We start from the raw sequence: 20,776 nt of genomic DNA, 5'->3' as shown, positions 1-20,776 counted from the left end.
CCAGAATTCACCTCCTGCCCTCAGTGCAGAGCCTACCTTTTGTCTGCCTGCAGTTATTTCTAATGCAGCTGTAGCTAAAAGGCCCACTCCTTACAGCTGGCGAGGTCTGGCCAGCAAAGAACCCGCACCACCAGCCAGAAAAAGTAGTCACCAAACTCTCATGAGATGCCAGGGTCAGGAAACCCAACTGCCCAAGGCATCAGCTCAGCTTCCTCCATGCTACAGCACCAGCCTTTACCACCGACTTGCTGCATTTTATAGGTAAATTGCTCCCCACAGGGTGACTCTTGCGCAGGCAGCTCCAGCATCTTCATGGTATGCAGCCTCCTTTCCTGACTGTGGCACCTGGCACAACAACTCTTCCTGCTAGCCTGCTACCACAGGATTAAGAGAAGAGCTCAGAAGCCAACAGCCCTGATGATTAAGGGCATTAGCAATCTTCGTTTAGAGGAAGCTGCTTCTGGCCTTCAGTTCTGCCATGAAGATTAACCATTTCTAGTGGTTTTGCACCTGCCCCGAGATACTTTTGCCCGGCCACTGTCTGACAGTATCCTGGCTTCAGCTGGGATAAAGTTAATTTTCTTCTTAGTGCTGTGGTTTGGATTTAGTATGAGAATAATGCTGATAACACACCGATGTTTTAATTAGTATAAATATTACTTAGCAACAAGTCAAGGACTTTTCAGTTTCCCGTGCGCTGCCAGTGAGCAGGTACACAAGAAGCTGGGCGGGAGCAGAGCCAGGACCTGAAGTAGCCAAAGGAATATTCCATACCATTGAGTGTCACGTTCAGTATATAAACCTGGGGGAGTTGGCTAGGAGCCACTGATCGCTGCCTGGGGACTGGCTGGGCATGGGTCAGCAGGTGCTGAACAGTCATACTATGCATCACTTGTTTCTTGGGTTTATTCCTCTTCTTCCCCCCTGCCCCTTACAATTATATTTTACTTTATTTCAATTATTATTCTTATTTCAATCTACAAGTTTTACCTTTTTCCAATTCTCTTCCTTATCCTACCAGGGCCGAGGGGGGGGGGGGGGGGGGGGGGGGGGAGTGAGCAAACGAGCGGCTGCGTGGTACTTAGTTGCCAGCTGGGGTTAAACCACAACAGATAGTTTGGACTAGACCACCCAAAAAAGTCACCCCAGACAAAGCCATACTCTGTTAGACACCTCTTATATTTGGCATTCTCTTTTCTCCTTCCCCAACAAAAGCAAGTTATTTGCATGGCCTTTGGGTCTTCTGTACTTGCCACTGAGCTCAAAGAGAACTGAAAAAGACTCAAGAACTTTTTGGTGGGGCCACAGGATCAGTGTACTAAGTCTCCAACAGTGGTCAGGAAGGAGTGAGAGGGTGGAAGAGCAGAAAAAGGATCAGAACAAAAAAAAAAACCCAAAAAAACACTTTCAAGAGAAACTCTTCATACATCTTACCTCCCCTCAGGCATCAGCAGTGCTACAACTAACTTACTTTCCCATTTCTTAACTTCAGGAACAGTGTCTTAAAAGGGAATTAGTCACACAAAAGCCATCACATTTGGCATGCCAAAACAGCCAAGGTCTACCACTTCATTACAAAAGACAGCACAAGTTATTCGGTCAGACACCTCGGCAAATGAATCGCTAGAGGTAACTACGCAGTAACAGGCAAAGCTGTGCTTGCCCCAAGGCTACCAAAGCACCAGAATGAAACAAGCCTTACAGCAGACTTGATTTTTCCACTCCAATTTATGATCCCAAGTTCAAATTTCGTATCCCACCAGAATGGGACAGACAGCTGCAAGGACCAGCAGAGCAACACGCACCAGCTGCTGTTCGAACTGCCTGCCCTCCTGCTTTCTCCCAGAACGAGACATTGCAAGCACGTCCCGTTCTCAGCCCTTCTTCAGTGTTCCCGCAGCAAGTCTGCCCACCCTGGGCAGGCCACACCACCCCAGCCTTTCAAGCTTACCACAGTATCACTCTCTCTCTGTCTCCAAACTGTTAAGATAGGGCTCAGCTGGACCAAAGGTCAGAGCCTGCAACAACTCACCCACTGGGCTTCTTTTGCCTCCTACTGAGCTCCCTCACAAATTCAGCAACCACCAGATCAAGCAAAGGGGCTTGCAGCCCCCGGCCTCTGCAGGAATAAGTCAGCCTGATTCAGCAGCCATCAGCTACCACGACTGCTGCAGCCTGGTAGTAACACAGCTGACAGAAGCACTGACAAAAAAGAATCACTTTTTTTGCATATCCCTCCATTAATAGTCAAGCGCAGAAGGCTAGTGAAAGCAGATCACATTTTAAACATCACCTTCCCCTTCTCTGGTGCTTTGCATTACCTATCAAGCAAATCTGGATTATTTCCTTTTCAAAGGTGAGGAAATTGAGCAATAGCAGAAGTTTATGTTTGACTATCACCCAGCGGCAGAAGAAGAGAGCAGCAAGGTCTTTAATCCCAAAGCACAAATCAATCCACTAAATCAGAGCTACTGAGGTAATTAATCCCTTCAACTCTTCAAGATGCAAAACTTCTTACTTAAAATGTAACACTGCAGCCTTTCCTTTATAGTAGTTGACAGAAAAGCATTCTCTGGATTTACCAAGCAGAATATCTGTTAACAGAAGTAAACCGGTTCCTTGGAAGACGTCAGAAAACATCCATGACCTACTATGGCATTCCAAAATTTTCCACCAAAGCATTCCTCATCCACTTTCACCAGATTCTACAGGGGCCCTTTCAGTCTACATCCATCTTCAGACCTCAGCCTTCCCCAAAGCCTTTACCAGTTCTCCATACAAAGCGTGCTGAGGAGGATTCCTGCAGCTGGCCCTCTTCCCTCCCGCATCTCACAGGAATAGCCACCTACATAACAAACAAGAGACTTACGGGACCTGGTAAACACAGAGGAAACACTACGAGTGACCCTTTTTAAACCCACTGGCACTAGTCTTTAATAACATAGAAAATACAACTTTCATTAATCATCTGACTGCAATGCTAAAAGAAACACAGGAGTCCATATTTAACGATCAAATTTGATTCTGCATGTTGATTAACAGTTAATTGTAGCATCTGATGTTGATTACACAGGCTGAAATTGAAGAAACCCAAATGGTGTAACTAGATTTCTAGGCATGTTCTGGATGTTGCTGCCTCTTACCACAGCACCATGGTATGACATTAGAATATGCACTGTAATCACTCCTAAACAGGAGGTTCTAAACCAGAAATAAACACATGCAAGACATCCTCTTCAATGCAAATCATACGCAATTAAATTCCATACATCACAAATCCTTCCAGTGTAAGGCAACACAGACTTGCATTAAAGGTAACAGATGATGTCTCTTTAAGATGACTCCAAACAGGGCTGGGCATGGAAAAGGAATGGATTTTCTTCGAGTAGCACACAGCCGTATGAAGATGCCCCACCATACTCCTCAGATACTAATAATTACACATGCCAACTCCAAAGCAAGAGCAGTCAAACCAAGGAAGAGGACAAGTACAGCAAGCTGTATGTTTTCCTGTGGCAACAGAACAGTGCTACTGCACATTAACAGACTTTCACGTTTTGTCTTTAGTCACACACTGCCTCAAACACATGTCTCCTTTGTACCTCTGGAGTATTATAGGACTGTGGCACTTTATCATGGATGGACAGTTAAACATGCTGAAGATTAAGTCTGCAAATAAACGGAGACCGGAAGGAGCCCAGGTAAAGATATCCATTGTGCTCGTGTGCCTCACTAACATAAGCTGCCGTCACTCCATTGGGATCATGAAAGCTTCTTCGGTAGGATCCTGTCTCACTAAGCTCAACAACAAGGCTATATTTGGGCACAAACTTTGTCACAGTTTCCTGACTCAGCAACTAGAAGAAAAGAAAAAAAAGAAAGTTAACAACAACAGATTTTGTCCTCCACAGCTAGATCTCAGACACTTACACAAAGACCACTCCACGCTCCTTGGAAGAAGCAGCTAAAAACACAAGCACACGTTTTGAGTAAACACTATTACATAGGCTTAACACATAAACATCCGAAAAGCCAACTTTTTTTTTTTTAAAAAAAAAAAGACCAGCAGAAGCATACTTTACTCCATCACTAGGCTGAAAGGATGTCCATGCAAGAGACATCAGCTTGTTCTGGTGCACATGATGCCAAGTAGCAGGCATCATGCTCTGCTCCCCATAGCATCAGTTTGTTCAGGCTGCTACGCTGCACCAGGAGAGATAACAGGTTTTGCAGGGACAGCCCAGTTTCCTTAGCTGAAATGGCACTTCCATCCTAAACATTACTTGTTGATTTTTTTTATTTGGGTTTTTGGTTTTTGGGGTTTTTTTTTTTTTTTGAGAACAGAAGTATTGTCAAGTCTTTGTACTGTTTAAGAAGCACCATGCCATTTCTTTAGCATCAGATATTCCTTACAAAATACATTATACTTGCTCATTCTCACCCTAAAGGGGTTACGACATAAAACCAGACATATTGAGTCAGAACAAAGTGTCACCTAGCAGCACACATAACATATACACTGCCTCCTAGGATGCCTAGGGTAGTCATTAGACCAGGTCAGACTTCCCAAATGCTCTCCAGACACCTGGCAATAAGGAGTTTAGGCACTTCAGGTACAAAGGTGAAGTCTTCACATATCCCAGTGTAGATCCTGTGTTGCTGCATGGCTAGAGCAGAGATAGTCTCTTTTTCTTTCTGAGGTTGAGATGGAAGACAAATTAAGAGATGTGTACCTGCTACTCAGAGAAGCAAATGTTAGTTTTACTACCTATGAATATATAAGGACTGTTCTCCCTGGGGAGGACCACATTTTTAACCACAGCACTAAAAAAATTTTAGAAATCTTCTTGTGAAGAGGAAGAAACAGGACAAACAAATATTTATCACTTCCATTCCTATACCAAAGGTGATTTTTGTTTTAATTTAATTTTTTTTTTTTTTTTTTACCTTAAATAACATCCTTTTAATCCATGGTTTTTCAGACAAGAAATCCAACAAAGAAAATCCAGGATTGGGCCGGACAGCTGACATAGCTACCCAATATCCTCCAGAGCTGCTTAACCTGATATTATCTGGAAGACCAGGCATATTCTCAACAAACATGTCTGCTCCACCTTTCATCAGCCCAGACACATAATACCTGGAAGTTACAGATAGTAGGATTAAACTACTTGAGTTAACATGTCCTAAGTAATAAATAAAAGTTCCAAAAGGAATTAACTTAAATAAAAATAATTATTTTTTTTCCTCATTTTCATAGAGGGAAACACAGCACAGCCACATACCTCTCCCCGGGCAAAAGGCAGCTTACCCACTATGCTCAAGGAGCCCATGATGGAAAGATTATGCAGTTCAGATGTTTACAGTGAAAGAAAAAAAATGAAGTATTGATGAAGGCCACCTTCTTTGCCATTGATAACTAGGCACAAATAGAGTGCAGGGTTTCTTTTGTCATTCGACTCATTTAAACTACCTCTAAATGGAGAGTAGTAATAATTTCAGAAAAGTCATACTCACCTCCTGATTCTAGCCATGGTTGTCTCCTGCACCAGAACAAAGTCTTCTGCAGGAGAGAGCTGGACACCATTAGGAAACCTCAGCCCCACCATTAAGACTTTCACTTCTTTTGTTACTGTGTCATATTCAAGCAGGCTAAAAAGAAAGCATTATATATGGTTTTGAGTGAAGATAAATTATTTATTCATCTTGGTTTAATACTCCAGGCATTCTATCATCTCTTACATGAACTTCACCTAAGTTAAAAAGGCACAAGAACCAGGAAGCATTTGTTTATGAACAAAGAGAAATACCAAGCCAACTTGAGACTGACAGCTTTCATGAAGGATTTAGGCTGAACATAAAGCTAACACCTCCCCTTTTAAGATACATGTTCCATGCAAGTCCTCTTGAAGGAAAAAGAGGAATCTCATTTATTTTACTGCAGGTCTCGTTAGCAACATCCACACATTTTCTCATCCTCTCTTGGACAGTGCAGCATTTACACAGGTGGTTTATAAAGAGAAAAAGCTTGAAGACCAAGGAAGTAGTGAAGTCCATTCCTACAGCTGAGCTTACAATAAATTAAATGCCTTGGGGAAGAGATACTTGCCGCCCATCATCTGTGCCTTCCATAATCAAGAATAAGTAGTCTCGTCTTTGCCATTTGCTACTGGAGTCAGTGAAGTAGATTTTCCTCCCATCCCGGGTCACTGTAAGATCATTCACAAATGACAACTTCTGACCTTCAATTAGTGTTTTGGTTGACACAAGCATTTTTGTTTCACCTGGTTACAAAAACAAGAAAGAAAGAAAAAAAAGCATACAAGACAAGCTTTTGCATGTCCTGCCTTGGAAATGAGTTAATGCTAACATGAAATTAGCAGGCACTTCACATTTTTTTTCCATTTGTGCCTCTTAAGTAATAAGGTTTTGTGATGTAATGGAACAACTCAATACAGTGTGAATGGCCAGGAGAAAATACTCTTCAGGGTTTACTAGTTTGCTTGTTTCTGTTATGACTGAGCTAATTTGGTAGCCATCTGCCATCAAAAGGGGAGACCTTGATTATACCTCCTAGAGCCACACAGTCTGAGCCCTTCGGTTACATTTCACATAGCATTTGGCTAGCCTCCCTCTCCCCACCTGAAGCCAATCTGAAGATGTAAACTGAAAGTCAACCCTACACAAAAGCAACTATGGCTTTATGACAGCACAGCTCCTAAAACTGAGATCTGGCTCAGTGACATACAATGAAGGGCGCGATGCAACAGTGCTTTTCTCAGCAGGAACAAGCCACTTGATCTTCAGCCACACCACAATACATCTTTCTTCACTTTCTATAGATTTGGGTTACAGGGAAGTTAAGAGCTCTTCACTTCCACACAGCGAGATCAAGGCAGAAATGAAAGTACAACAAGCATGACAAAAAGTTTTTGTAACAGCAATATTTTTCTTCCCCTGTATGAAAACTGAAGCAGCTACACAGAGCTTTATTCACGGATCCTGAGGTACCAAGTTTGACAAGCAAAAGCATATGTCACCACAAGATAAGCCACTGGTAACTCTGATCCACATAGACAGATAGAGGAAGTGATTGCTACAAGAAAATAAATATCAGGTTCTTGCATGGCATATTTCACCCAGACAACTCCAAACCACTTTAGAAAGAAGGCAGGCGCTGTTTTGCCTGCAGTGTCTGGCAAAACTGCAAATGAAGCCCAGATCTGTCAGTGGAAGAGAAGAACTTCTGAGCAGGAAAGTCATACCTGTACCGGGATTAACTTCATAGAGTCCATAATAAGCATCTGCCACAAAAAGGGTGTTATTTGGCCCCACTCTGATGCCAAGTGGTCTTCCACATGCTGGCTCATCTTCACGAGTTCCTTAGAAAACAATTTTAAATAGTTTTCCAAATAGAAATAAATACAAGACATTCAGGCTACCTATATAGGTCACACTGTAGCTTAACAAAACTCTGCAGCCAGCACCACACACATTCATTAAAGAAACTATTCTTGCTCTCCTAGGTGTGAGTGAAATAGATATCCCCATGTTTTTACCAGTCTAGAGATAATCATAGAATTTGCCAGGCTGGTAGCTAGGTAACAGCTGCCCCAAGTAGGGCTGAAATGTCAGAAAATTGGATTTAACTAAATGCTGCTTCTCAGAAGGAATCAGTTTTACTGCAAGTTTCTCTCTTTTTATATATATATATTAAAAAGAAAAAAAACCCCACACAACAAAAAAAGAAACACACACATGCACATCTTGGAACTTTCTTTTTCTGGAAGGGTCCAATGCTGTCATGAAACTGCTAAGACAGACACTGAAGACTTCTACATGAGGAGGAAGGGGAATACTGCAAGTCTGAAGAATTTATCTATTTGAGTCCTGAAGAACTGAGAACTTCAGGACATCCATGGTTTGAAAGATTAGCAAGAGAAACTCCTGGAGAAGAAGGCAGTCAACTACAGTCTTCCCACTTCCCTCCCCAACTTGAGGAGGGCAAAAACTGAAGTCTAGGCTCCCCACTACCTCTTTGGCCCCAAAGAAATACGGCAGCATAACCTTCCCACCTGTCCCAAGTTCAACGTAGGGCTCTCTGTACAAGTCCAGTGGAAAAGAGCAGTGAAAGGTGACTTCACACCCACCTCAACCCACATTCACCCCCACGCAGCCGCTGGGGGTCCAGCTTCCAATCAGCTGGCAGCAGACTTCATTGGCAGTGGGCGCCAAGGCTCTCCTACCTGTTAGGCAGCCATAAGAGGGCTTCCAAATCAATCCAGATCCTAACCACAGGAACACCCACGTAAAATTACAAAGCTAAAGTGATGAACGTGTCAATGCAAGCTACATAGAGACAGCAACAGTTCCTGTCCATAACTGTCTAACTGCCAACCAGCACCTCCTGTAAGGTTCTACATCATTACCACAAACAAAGCTACCCAAAGCCCTGAGCACACACCAGCCAGGCTTCTCAGACCGCCCAGACAGAACAAGATGGCCAACGTTAAGCTTCCCCACAGAAATGGTTCTGTTAATAAACAAGCCACCACCAGTTTTTCTCACTCAGTTCCAGAAATCTCACTAAATGAAGCAAGTAAGCGGTTCAGAAAGTGATGTGTGATGTGGTGTCAACAAGAAATAACTGCAATTCAGCAGTGAGAAAACAAATATCATGACCAATGGAAGATCTCTGCTAAAGTAGGTGCAGCCACCACAACCCCTCAATGTACTTACAAACAGAGGATGGGAAATTAGTACAGCAAAACACAAGGAAAAATTCCCTAGATGGGGAAGGTGGTATTTATTTTCAGAAATCTCTAAATAATTTGATCTTTCCCACTCACACATTATCTCAGAGTTCATTCCCTCACACTTGTTTAGGAGTCCTCATTTTATGGGGTGGTCCTTCATCTCAGAATCTTGCTGACTTCAGCTTCCATAAATATAAGGCCAGGTGGCTGCCCATTTTTTTCTTGTTTAGGATACATGCTTTTTCTAGACGGACTAAAAGACTAAAATTTTACTGCTGGGAACAGATGTCCTTTGTTATCAAGAGCACTCATTCCTGTTCTTTTGACCCTTTGTTCTGCTTTTCCTTCCAGTGCTTATATACATATTTGCACTCATACTTCATTCATACAGTGTGTTAGTACTTCTGCTAAAAACCTCTACAGAGGAAGACATGCACTTGCATGAGCAACCCAGGCAGAACACATTTCATCAACACAAGCTCTGACCCAGACATTTTCAGGTACATTATATTCAGAAGCTGTCACTCACCACAAGGACCATGGCCAATTCTGGCTATTGTTTGTATTTCCCCATCTTCAATCTTGATAATCTTCCCATCAGCTGTCCCAGTAAATAGCACATCTGCAGAAACAACCAGTGTGATTAGCTTGATCACACAGCAGCAGCGGCAAACATCCTTCCACATGATGCTTCTACCAGCACGAAGCAGAATTCATGTTTAAGACAAAGTGAACTAACAGTCTTCCTCAGTCATAGCAAAAGAATAAAGAAGAAAGGGGAAGATGAAGGCAAATAAAGAGTATTTGGTTAGATTTCTTGCAACTCAAAGAGAAGAGACAGGATTTAAGCCTTAGGAGTTATGAATATGGTATACAAAGCTTTTCATCCATTAGTGGTCCAAATCCTTGGTTAAAGGTGGACATATTGGGTAGATCCCTCTGGGAAAATTTCTACATCATCATAAAACGTAATCAGGCAGTGCATCCATCTTACCACTCTTCAATGAGAGAATGCCTAGATAAACCTTCTCATTCTGATACAGTCCCCATAGGCTACTGGACACCTGTCAATGCTCGTATTGTATCAGTTCTGGAGAAGAATTTCAAAAACCATAGCAATTAACAACCACTCAAATAAAAAGCATTGCCAAATGACTATATCCATGCCAAGCAATGTGATCGCACAAGACAGACTCACTGAACACAAACAACACACAAAACTTTTTGATACAACCAAATTAAATGAAAGACCATTGGATTAGTAGAGTCTATTACCTGGGCTTTTCCATCTCCAATTTAGCTGACATTTAAAGTTTGCTAATTACACTTCTAAAAGGGACTAAGACTTCAATGTTTATTCATACAAAACTTATTCCCAGTCAGTTTGATTATTTCACCCATAGTTCAGTTGTCCCTTGCAGAAAGGTTTCAGTAAGGAGTTTCCAATGAGATTGATGAAATTAGGTAACAGAAAAAAAAAAAAAAAAAGTAGCTTCAGGTAGTCACTTTAGCACACCGTTTACAGAGCTAGGTAGAAAAAGCATAATCTGAGGAAGGAATTTACAGTTGTTCCTTGCCAAGTAAAATAATTTTAAAATACTTTACTACTTTATTAGAAGCTATAGCAGAAGAAAATAAATGATACAGCTACTAAGCACCTCTTGTACTGAAGGATATTTCAGTAAAGGCATTGCTTGCAGCTCCCACACCCTTTCCTTTTCATATTAAAACAATCAAGGACTCCTGTCAAGAGTAGTTTCTAGCCTTACCCCCATTCAGGAGGCACAGGGGAACAACCCCTGCACAAAGCTGGTTTCCTATTACGTGGCTGTCATGCCATTGAGTCCAGCCACCTCATTAGAAACTGCTCAGAGGTGACATGGGTTTGTGATCTGGGGAGAACACATGTGCCAGAAGGATGGCACCTGTAACGCCTGCAGGCACACTAAAATATCAAATTGATAAACCAGCACATTTACATTTTTTCTGCCATGTAAAGCAAAAATGAACACCACAAAACTCAGCTCCCACAGAGGCAATAAGCATTCAAAGAGTAGGTAGTACCCTGTAAATATTATTTCCCAGTTAAGAACTAGCCAAATGAAAAAATGAGACCACTTCCTTCAAACATAAGTACCCCCCGACTACATTGCTGATACTTTCAGCCCTGGAAGACAGGGATTTTTAATCTGGCAACAAGATTTATTTTATACTGGGGAAAGAGGAGAAAAGCAGTACATAGCAGCCAGCTTTTGCTGCATAACACATGTTTTATAAAAACCTGAACATTTAAAATAACTTCCAGTTTGTTATGTAGGGCTATATTGCTGAACAAACCGTAGTCTATGGAGCAACATTTGAAGACCCTTCCTTAAAAGCTTATTTTGGCAGTGCTTACCCCCAATATTGACAATGGACTCGGGTCCGACCAGCTGATTTTCCCATAGCCGCTCGGCTTTACGTAGCTTGATATTGGGCTCTAGCACACCGGTCAGGAGGGGAGGCTCCTTCAAGCTACAAAACAGAACACAGACCTCATGATTCTTTGCACTAATCTCTGCAAACACTTTTGAGCAACGTATTGGATCATTTTTTTTCCTAGTTTGCCAACTCCTGCAAACCTGACCTATGCTTTACAAACAGTATATTTCAAAAAAGAAAACACAGCTAACAAGCTGAAAAATTTACTCTTGTTCATTAAGGATCATAATTCATTCTGATGATCAGAGAAGTTGGTGTTAATGTGTTCCTAAGATGTATCTGGGAAGCTATACAGTTTCAAGTCCAAAAACATGTTCCTAGTTAATCTGTCTTACACAAAGGCAAAGAATTTCTGCATTGCCACAACACAAAAGAGTAACTGCGCCCTTACTCAGCCAAATAGGTTGTTTGTACCCGAGTATCTTTCCTAAGTAGATATATGAAAACATCTGAGGAAAAAAGTTTTAAAATTTAAAAGCCTGGCATTTTAAAATACACCAAGATCTGACACTGTATAGTACGTTCATCACAGAGACAAAAAAATTTTTTAATTACTAACTAGCATACAACTAGGGAAAAAAAGTGTTCTGGTAGTTTGAACACTAGGAAACATGTGCTTTTGTACCACACTGAAGCATACATTCTCGTGCATGACTTGAATGCATTCTCATAGAGAAAGACCACCTCAAAGGAGTAAGTTACACAGAAACTTAAAGGGTATTGAACTGAAACCTCAAAATGACAAAATAAGGTCCAATCTTACAAGCCCTTTTTCACATAAATAACCAGGTTCAAGCTAACTGGATTTCCAACTAACTACAGAGATACGGAGAAGGAAATAGTAAGATGCCTATGCAGCTTCAACTTAAATATCAGGCTCCAAAGCCCTGTGCTTGAAATCCAGCCTTAATTGTGCTGACAAATTCGAGTACGTTTCAGTCTTAGGTTCTTAAAAACTCACACATAAGGCAGCTCAGTCTTCATGAGTTAAGGATTTAAAGTTATTACTAAAAGCTGCATACACGCCCAGGGTGCTAAGCTCATTAAGTGTTCATTCACAAGAGTAAGCTAAAGCTCCCTAGGCCTTTTTGAAAGAATTTTCAATTTTTGTTGTTGTTGTTAAGTAACTCCTTATATGACCATAAACAAATGCCTTCCACCTGTAGAATCTTAAAAATACAAGGTTTCACTCCAACACTTGCCCAGGTTCACAGGATCCAGAACATTTGTCACCAACCACATCGCAACTCTACTACTCACATGGTCAAAGTGACTACAATTTCCAGAGCTTCAGTGACTTGGGGGCGGGGGGGTAGTCAACTGAAATCGCAAGCTATAAAAGCCAGGACAATTGAGGAAAACAGGTTCACAACACAATTCAGGAGGAGAAAAAAGATACATACTTTTATCTGTCTGGTTACAGACAGCAAACTTTCCTTGAAGTATGTATTAGTGCAGTGGCAACACCAACTGAATTACTAACTCCTGCCCACAGGAGATTTAAAGCAGAGTTGTCTTTATAACGCTAACAAAGTCATTTCCCATCCCTTCTTCCAAGCATTACAGAGTTTCAGATAAGAATAACAGGCCTTCAGATAAGAACTCATTTGCGGGAACTTTGGACAGTTGCACTTGCAAGCAGAATATCCTCCCTGGGATCAATATTAACCAAGACAGGCTCATAGAGAAAGAACTTGAAATAAACCAGAGTTGCAGGAATTTCACATGGAGTTTCACAGATCACATCTGCTTCCCTCCCCCCTTTATTCCTCATTATATCCAGCAGCTTACAGGAATAGCACCACTGCTGGCAAACAAGATTTCTAAGCATTCTTTACCAAAGGGATTGATTCAGACAGCATCTACCTCCTCGAGCTTTTTCAAAACTTTTCACAAACATGACACAGAATCATCCTATCTAATGTACGGACCCGAACCACTTCTGGCAGTGCAGGTAAGAAGCTAATTAAGAATGTACAGCAATATAAGCCAGTGATCTGGGCAGGAAGAACAGTTCTCCTGGTCTTGTACAAGGGACTTAAAGTTTTAAGAAACGTAAGTGTGCAGAACACTGTTACCCTGGCCCACAATTAGACCAGGACTACATAATAGGAAAAGCATTCTAGACACATCCTGTTGGCTTTCAGAATTACTGTTCAGTTGCAATCCATTTCAGGGAATCGGGTTTTGTTAAACCCAGCCACAACAGAAAGGGTTTCGCTATGACTTGCAGTGATGTCTAACAGCCTATTGGAAGGACTTGCAAGTACTACCCAACCACATTAACAGTTTCCTTCAACTCCAGAGATATTTAAAGCGTTGTTGTTCCTTTACATTAAGAAATTAGCAAGCTGATCATAAATACCTATCAGATTAAGCATTTTCACTTACTTCAAAATGCCAGGAGCACTGAACAACCTGACTCCACCCTATGCTAACAAAGCATTTCACACACAACTTCTCCCAATACAGGTCACATCTCTCACAGCTGATTTGCTGTTACACTACACATTTGATACAGATCTCGATTCAGATGTTTATGAATCCAGACAGGGCAGAAATCACCTAGCTGCACTACTTTACGAGATCTGCATTTAAATATAACATCACCATATGGTTCCGCTGGTACAAAGCACCAAATCAACCCAGTCAGGTTATCCATTTCAATTTCCACCCTCAGAGAAATAGGCTGACAGAACTACAACAGCAAGGGGTACGGCTTGGTCCTTACGGAAAATGCAGTTCTCATCTCACAAGGCAACAGTGCACGTAAGTAAATCATAAGCTCCACTGACAGCCGCAACAACAGAAAATAATTTTCTAGTTTAATGATCAAAGAAAGTAATTCAGCTCCTCCAATGATCAGTAGTGACACAACTGCATAAGATAGCTCAGAAACAGACTGGGTATGTGAAGCAAGCCACAGCAATGGATAACTCTGCAATTACTCCCCAGTTTCTTAATTCAGTTAGAACCACTTTACACAGCTCACTCTGGTTTGCTGGGGAAAAACAAACAAACAAACCAATTAACCTCCAAAACACTACAGAACACATATGAGAAGTTATGCTTCAGTAACATTTATTTCAAATATTATGTTTATTTCAAAGCAACAGCTTACCTTATAGACTGAGGGTCTATAGGACAATCCAGTAGAACAGTTACTCCAAGCAGGGGCACAGTCAGAGATGCAGCCAAAGTCAAGAAGGTAACACGGAACACCTTGCTGCTGTAAGTACTGCCAAAACGAGACAAGAAATAGGATTAACAAGCTAAGCTGTTTTAAGATCCAATAACCTTTAAAAATTTTTTAAGAGCCTATTTTCTTCACAAAAGGAACCAGAAATACTATTGTTCAACCATCATCCTGAATGACCTTTAAGGTCCATTTTGAACTCCTTAGGAAAACAGGAAGGGGTATTTATTCAGTCTCAGCATCCCGGCATCATATGAGGCAGAGAATTCTCACCCACAGGTTTCATGCACGCTACAAGTCACAGCTAACTTAAGGAAAAGAAAAAAAAAGCCACCCAAGAAATGGCAGGGAGGTGTGGTTTGGTTAGGATTTTTTTAACTTGATCTTCAGTTTTGACAATGGTTTCCATCCCAGCACAAATTTTAGATGAAAAGTTCAACTAAAACAACAAACATTACATGCAGTTGGTTTGAAACCCAAGCCCCAGCACACAAAAGAAATTACGTATCTTCTATTTAACCATGAAAACACACAACAACAAAAAAAAAACCTGGAGAAAAACAGATTTTGTTCTTGACAATTTTAGAGGCATTTATCAGGCATTTACAGAGGAAAGCACAGTGCCACGCTCAACAAATCCTAGCCTTGAACTGGAAAAACAGCTCCCAGTTTTAGCTGCTCTGAATAATTCACTGTCACGGCCAGCCAGTCTCCTTGCAGGATCAATTAAATAAAGGCAAACAGTGCCTGATGGTTCTGCATTAATCCTTGGACCGCTTCCACCGTTTAGCCCTTCATTAGCCAATCATCCAGGCAGTAGGAAATATGAACTACTGCCCAGAGCCCAAATGTCGTAACTGGAGAGTTAATGACACATGCTTGCAGTACTGATATCACCATCAAGGTAACCTTTGGGATCATCGGCTAGAACAGCAAGGACAGAACTAGGCCTGCATTTGGTCACTGCTTGATTGCATGCACAATGTACAGAAGTTGGACGATTCATAATCCGTCCCATCTCTTCCGTGATGGCACAATCGCTGCTAGCCCCTCTCTTCTGGCACCAGACATAGGCAGTTAGGATGGAGGCCTGTCCCAAGCCACTGCCCAAAACACCAGGCTTTGCTGAGGTGACTGCTACAAGGATGCTGACAGTTTGCCACGACAAGAACTGCTGCTGCTGCTAGCCCAAAGCCACCGACAGTTCAGCTTGCTCCAAGAAGTGCTGTCAGCACAGCTGCTGTTGGCCACCAAACCTTCCCCATCTCCCCCAAGGCACTGACCACCTGAGCCTACTTCCTCTCCATCAGCATGCCAAAGTACTCCTGCTATCAGATATTTTAAAAAATAAGTTTTATTTATCACACTCAGGAATGCAGCATTCCCATCATGAACTTCAATAGTGTTACAGCACTAAGCCCATCTCCACCTGAGCTGCACCAGGCTGGGAAACTGCTTCAAACAAGGTTCCTCATCTACACTGTCCTCTTCATACTTCCCAAGAGTCAGACTGCCCTTGTAATTAATTAGAAGAATTCAGCACTTCCTACTCTAACAGCAGATGTCTCCAAGAAGCAACAACCTCCCAGTCTCTTTCCTTTTGGATGTGGAATTGAGAGTGGATGGTAGAGATACCAGGCGATCCCCAAGTTCACAAAGACAAAGACTTTGTCAGGCTTGTCCTTCCACTGTACTTCAAAAGATGAAGGCTCAAAACTAAGAGATTAAAAGTACTGTCAACAGACACCCGAGCATCTTTGTGACAGCTGAGAATAGCTCACACAAAAGGAAGCAGATAAAGATGAATGGGAACTCATCTGCCAAAGCTAACTTAATTAAGAGCTCCTGAAAGCATGATTTACGTAAAGGCCATATTCCTGATCCCCATTCAAACTTGCAAGAAATTGACAATAAAGGAAAAAGGCAGGAAGAATGAGGTGACAAGCAAACTCACACTTCAAGCCTGCAAAACATAAGACCTATTTTAGACAGTGATGAAACTACAAGAATTTAAATAAACACCAGCAAGTTTAAAAAAAGATGGCAATTAAAAAGTCAGCTGCTCAGAACCCTTATAAAAGTAAAGAAACAAAACATACCCAATATAAAATACTGACACCTAAGTCACTGACTGGTCACTGGAAAGAATCTGTGAAGTAATGGTTCACCAGCACTGATAAGCAAAACAGAAATCTTTTGCTAGTTGTGTCTCTGACAACTAATCCTACATGGACTCCAGCCACAAAACTCAATAATGCAACTTACCAGGACTCCAGGTATAACAACAGCAATTTAGTGGTCACCAAAAACTAAAAAGAGAAGCCATCGCACCAGGTCTTGAAGACACAGTAGGCATACAGAAGACACAGAGGATACTACGGGTCACCATAGCCAGAAGTCCAGGCTGCCTCATCCTCTTGGCAGAGGAACTACTGGGGGACCAAAGGGAAAGCAACTATCATCAAGATTTTCTGCCAAAGCTCTCAGCCAGAAAAAAGGCAGCCTCCGGAATTTCTTCCACTGGTTTCATGCAGGACAGTAGCATGAGAATACGGCCTGTGGATACTCTGGATCATTGCTGGAGTCCTAGAAATTAACTGATTTGAGCAAAGTTACCAAGAGAGGCTGAGGCCAGGAAGAGCTGTCTCTCAAGCTGAGAGATGCTGATGAGTCTTCTTCAAAAAGAGGCCTATGCGTGCAAGCCATCATACACAGCCTTTCATTCCGATGACCCTGAAGGGCAGAGATAAGAATCTGCAAGATACTCAGATCAGGAAAACACATAATAGTGAACCAAAGTATTACAAGTCATCAACTACCTTATTCTGTAGAAGGCAAAGCAAACATCACCACTTTCTTAGCGCAGCTATTGATTTTAGTTACAGCGAAGCTAGTTTTGTATAAAATCCCTACACAGAAAATTGTAAATGGAATGTTCTTGAACTCAGCCACAAACAAATGGACTGTTTATAAGGTTATTCTATTTCAGATACACAGAGACTAGTCGATAAGCTGCAGATTACTCTTTAAACTATTGCCAAATATAAACAGACTAACCAGAGCTGTACAGGATTTAATCACGTGCACAACAGATCTGTGCAAGCCACAATGGGATAACTGTTATTTCTTGACTAGCAAAAGACAAACAGTACTTAAACAGACTCATAGGAAAAAACAAACAAAACCAGCCACAAATTAAAACTTTTTTTTTTGGTCTTAAAGGAGGCGTCAGGCCCTGTCTAAAACCCTCCTCCCTCCGTCAGCCGTCTCCAGCAGAAGCGGGAGCACTTGGGAGAAAAGCCCCGGCTGGGGAGCGGGGAGGCCGGGGGTCCCCGCAGGCTGACACCCCCGGCTGCCCCAGCACCGACCTGCGCTGCCAGCCAAGCAAGGCGGCCGGCTCAGCGCCGGGGCAGCCAACCCCTCCCCCGCCAGCACAGCCTCCCCCGGGGCACCGACCCCCGCCAGGGCCGCCCGCTCCCAGCACCGGTGCCTCAGCCGGGCCCAACGCCACCCCACGGGCCCGGGTCAGGACGGGCCTCCCAGCCGCCCCCACAGCAACCCCCCAGCCGCCCCCCCCCTCCTCCACCCCCGGCCAGGCCAAGCCCTTCCCTCGGGCCAAGCCCAACTCCCCCTCACACCACCCAGGCCCGGCCCGGGCCCTCAGCGCCCCCCGGCCCGCATCAGGCCAGGCCTTACCCCCTCCCACAGCAGGCCCCTCCAGGCCCCCCCCGCCCACCGAGGAGGCGCCGCGCCGAGCCCCACCTGCCGTCCTTAGCCTCCTGCACCAGGCTGTCCTCGGTGATGACCTGCGGGCGACAGGACCGGCGCTGCCGCAGCCCCTCCGCCTCATTCATGCTGCCGCCGCCGCCGCCGCCGCGCACCGGGGCCGCCGGCCCCGCCCTCTCACACACACCCGCGGAGCCGCCCCTGGCCCCACCCCTTCAGCCACAAGCCCCGCCCCTACGCCCCGCCCCCGCTAGCCGCTCGGGCCTTCGCGCTACCGGCCGGCCTGAGGGCACATCGGCGCCTCTCCCGCTCCGCCCCGCCGGTGGGCAGCGCGGGCTAACGGCCACCGCGCCGCCACGGGGAGCTCGGCGAGCTCCAGCGCTGCCTCCTGGGGCTGCCGCAGCCGGCTCTCCGCCGGCCGAGGCCTGGGCGCGGCGGGCCCCGGCCGCAGGGCCCGCAAGGTGGCGCTAGCAAACCGCGGGGGAGGAGGCGCGTGTCCCCGCGGAGGGGGCGGGCAGGCAGAGGCTCTGCGGCCCGGGAAGCGGCGCTCTCGCTGGCTACCGGAGAGCCGATGTGAGAAAGGGAGCGGCCCGGCCCCGCCACCTGCCTGCGCCCCTCACGGCCCGTGCCCCCGGGGGTGACCCCCGCCTTTGCCCGCCGCCGGCTCCCCCAGCACCACCTTCGCTCCTCGGTGTTAACCAGGCGTGCCGGGGCTGCCTGGCTCCTCCGCCGCGGCGGCGTTCCGGGAGGGCCGAGGCCGGACCCACGGCTTTGCTAACGCCGCAGAACCCAGCGGTCAGCAAGCGCGCCGAGCCCCAGCTCAGGCTGCCGGCACCAAGCCCGGGTGGAAGCCCCGGAAAGGCTGTTCGGCACCCAGCCCGGGAGGGAAACGCGTGGGTTCTCCCACCGAGAGGGGCTTCGGCCAGGAAAGGGGGGGCGGGGGGGGATTTCTCTCTGCTGTGAGCACTCAGCAGCGCTGCTCCCTAAAGGCACCCGCCTGTCTGACCAGCCACCTCAGCCAGGACCCCCGAGGGCACCCAGCCCTGCTGCGAGGCTGCTGTCACCCCTGAGGGCACACAGGGCTGAGGCGCGGAGGAGTACAATGGCATCCCCAAGGTCCAATAGGTAGGAAAGAAACCGAGTTTTCTGCATGCCAGGTGCAGAATAAGCTCTAAAAAGCACTGGGTTTCCACTCTTCCAGCCTGCACAAACCAAAATGCCGAAGTCAGCTTTGTCACTGCAGACACAGGGAGTCCAGGCAGGTACACAACAGCTACAGAGGAATTGAAGCAAGAATGAGAAATCTGCTGTGGCAGATCATTTGTTACCAGTGTTTGTAGGCTGGTAATTTTGCATGGCTGTGACCATTTCCACCCCAGAAGGTGGTTACATCCCCAGATGCTTCTATCCAGGACAAAGCAGGGCTAAACTCACTGCCATGAAAAACATGGTGTGCCTCTAGACTCAGCCAGAAGACAATTTCCTGCCCCGAACTGTCTGTTTTCAAGCAGAAAAAGTCATCTGTTCCTGCCAAGTTTAAAACCAGAAGCTTGTTGTTGAAATCAGTTTATGTGACTTTAACTGGCCACAGAAACAGCCTCTGAATATAATTGTATTAGGCTAGGAAACAGTCTCCATTTTACCAACAAATTATCAGTAAATAAATCAGGGCAGCTGAAGTAGTGAAACATGAAGTGAGGAGATGGGCACCTGCCTTTCTATCTAGCCATTTCTGTAACTTGGGAGACACCTGCCAGAGGGTTGCAAGAACTAAGAGTGGCGCTGGAAGCTTTCCAGAAGCAGCTGCTGGAGGTAACTGGAGAAGTGGCTAATGAGGATGTTAGGTGCCTGTCCCTGCATTACAACTATAGAGTTATCCACATGGTATGCAGAGGGCAAAACACAATCTGCTTCTTAATGGACACGGCACCCTGCACAGGATGTGTTCTGGGCACTTACTGATCCATGGCACCTGGGAACAAATTTCTTCTCATCTGCTCCGCTCTGGGACAGCTACACACTCACTTTCTACATGCTGCTGTCTCTCATGTTCGCCACACACATCCCATTTTCACTCCTTTTCTACCTGTGCACAGTGTGCATAGGACAAGGAGTTTAGCAGCTGAACCATCCGTATCAACTAATGGTAACTAATTGTTCTAATTACTCTGTTTGCATCACACAAGAAAATCATAGAATTACAAAATGGTTTAGGTTGGAAGGGACCTTAAAGATGATCTAGTTCCAACCCCCCCGCCACGGGCAGGGACACTTTCCACTAGACCAGGCTGCTTTACCCATCCAGCCTGGCCTTGAACACTGCCAGGGATGGGGCATCCACAGCTTCCCCGACCAACCTGTGCCAGTGCCTCACCACCCTCGCAGTAAAGAATTTCTTCCTAACATCTCATCTCAGTCTCCCCTCTTTCAGTTTAAGGCCATTTCCCCCTTGTCCTATTGCTACATGTCCTTGTAAAAGGTCCCTCTCCAGCTTGCCTGTTGGCCCCTGTAGGTACTGGAAGCTGCTGTAAGGTCTCCCTGGAGCTGAGCAACCCCAACTCCCTCAGCCTGTCTTCACAGGAGAGGTGCTCCAGCGCTCTGAGCATCTTCATGGCCT

General features: G+C 44.8%; 1 protein-coding gene across 2 annotated transcripts; it reads right to left on the bottom strand.

Annotated features, from left to right (window-relative positions):
• Positions 1–2,905: 2,905 nt before the first annotated feature.
• On the bottom strand, positions 2,906–18,357 carry APMAP (adipocyte plasma membrane associated protein). 2 transcript variants are annotated; one of them, XM_056357167.1, is made up of 10 exons: positions 18,196–18,357; positions 14,359–14,475; positions 11,155–11,270; positions 9,286–9,378; positions 7,266–7,382; positions 6,110–6,284; positions 5,518–5,652; positions 4,948–5,140; positions 4,586–4,695; positions 3,715–3,857 (listed from the first exon to the last, which is right to left on the bottom strand). In XM_056357167.1, exons 1-10 carry the CDS (start codon positions 18,285–18,287, stop codon positions 3,851–3,853), a joined length of 1,155 nt encoding a protein of 384 aa, XP_056213142.1. In that variant the 5' UTR covers positions 18,288–18,357; the 3' UTR covers positions 3,715–3,850. The 2 variants fall into 2 exon arrangements, with proteins under 2 accessions (XP_056213141.1, XP_056213142.1); XM_056357166.1 differs by lacking the exon at positions 4,586–4,695 and having other exon boundaries at positions 2,906–3,857.
• Between the last annotated feature and the right edge of the window lie 2,419 nt (positions 18,358–20,776).

Source organism: Falco biarmicus, chromosome 12 (assembly GCF_023638135.1).
Source record: "Falco biarmicus isolate bFalBia1 chromosome 12, bFalBia1.pri, whole genome shotgun sequence".
Taxonomy (NCBI): Eukaryota; Metazoa; Chordata; class Aves; order Falconiformes; family Falconidae; genus Falco; species Falco biarmicus.
Note: the sequence above shows the minus strand (reverse complement) of the source record. Positions and strands in the feature narration are given on the sequence as shown.

Excerpts from the sequence above, each read along its gene's own strand:
- APMAP (XM_056357166.1), bottom strand. The coding sequence starts at position 18,287 with ATGAATGAGGCGGAGGGGCTGCGGCAGCGCCGGTCCTGTCGCCCGCAG. Across the intron at positions 9,379-11,154 it reads GTCCATTGTCAATATTGGGG|ATGTGCTATTTACTGGGACA; the intron begins GTAAGCACTGCC and ends TTGTTTCTGCAG. Across the intron at positions 6,285-7,265 it reads TGAAGTTAATCCCGGTACAG|GTGAAACAAAAATGCTTGTG; the intron begins GTATGACTTTCC and ends TTTTGTAACCAG.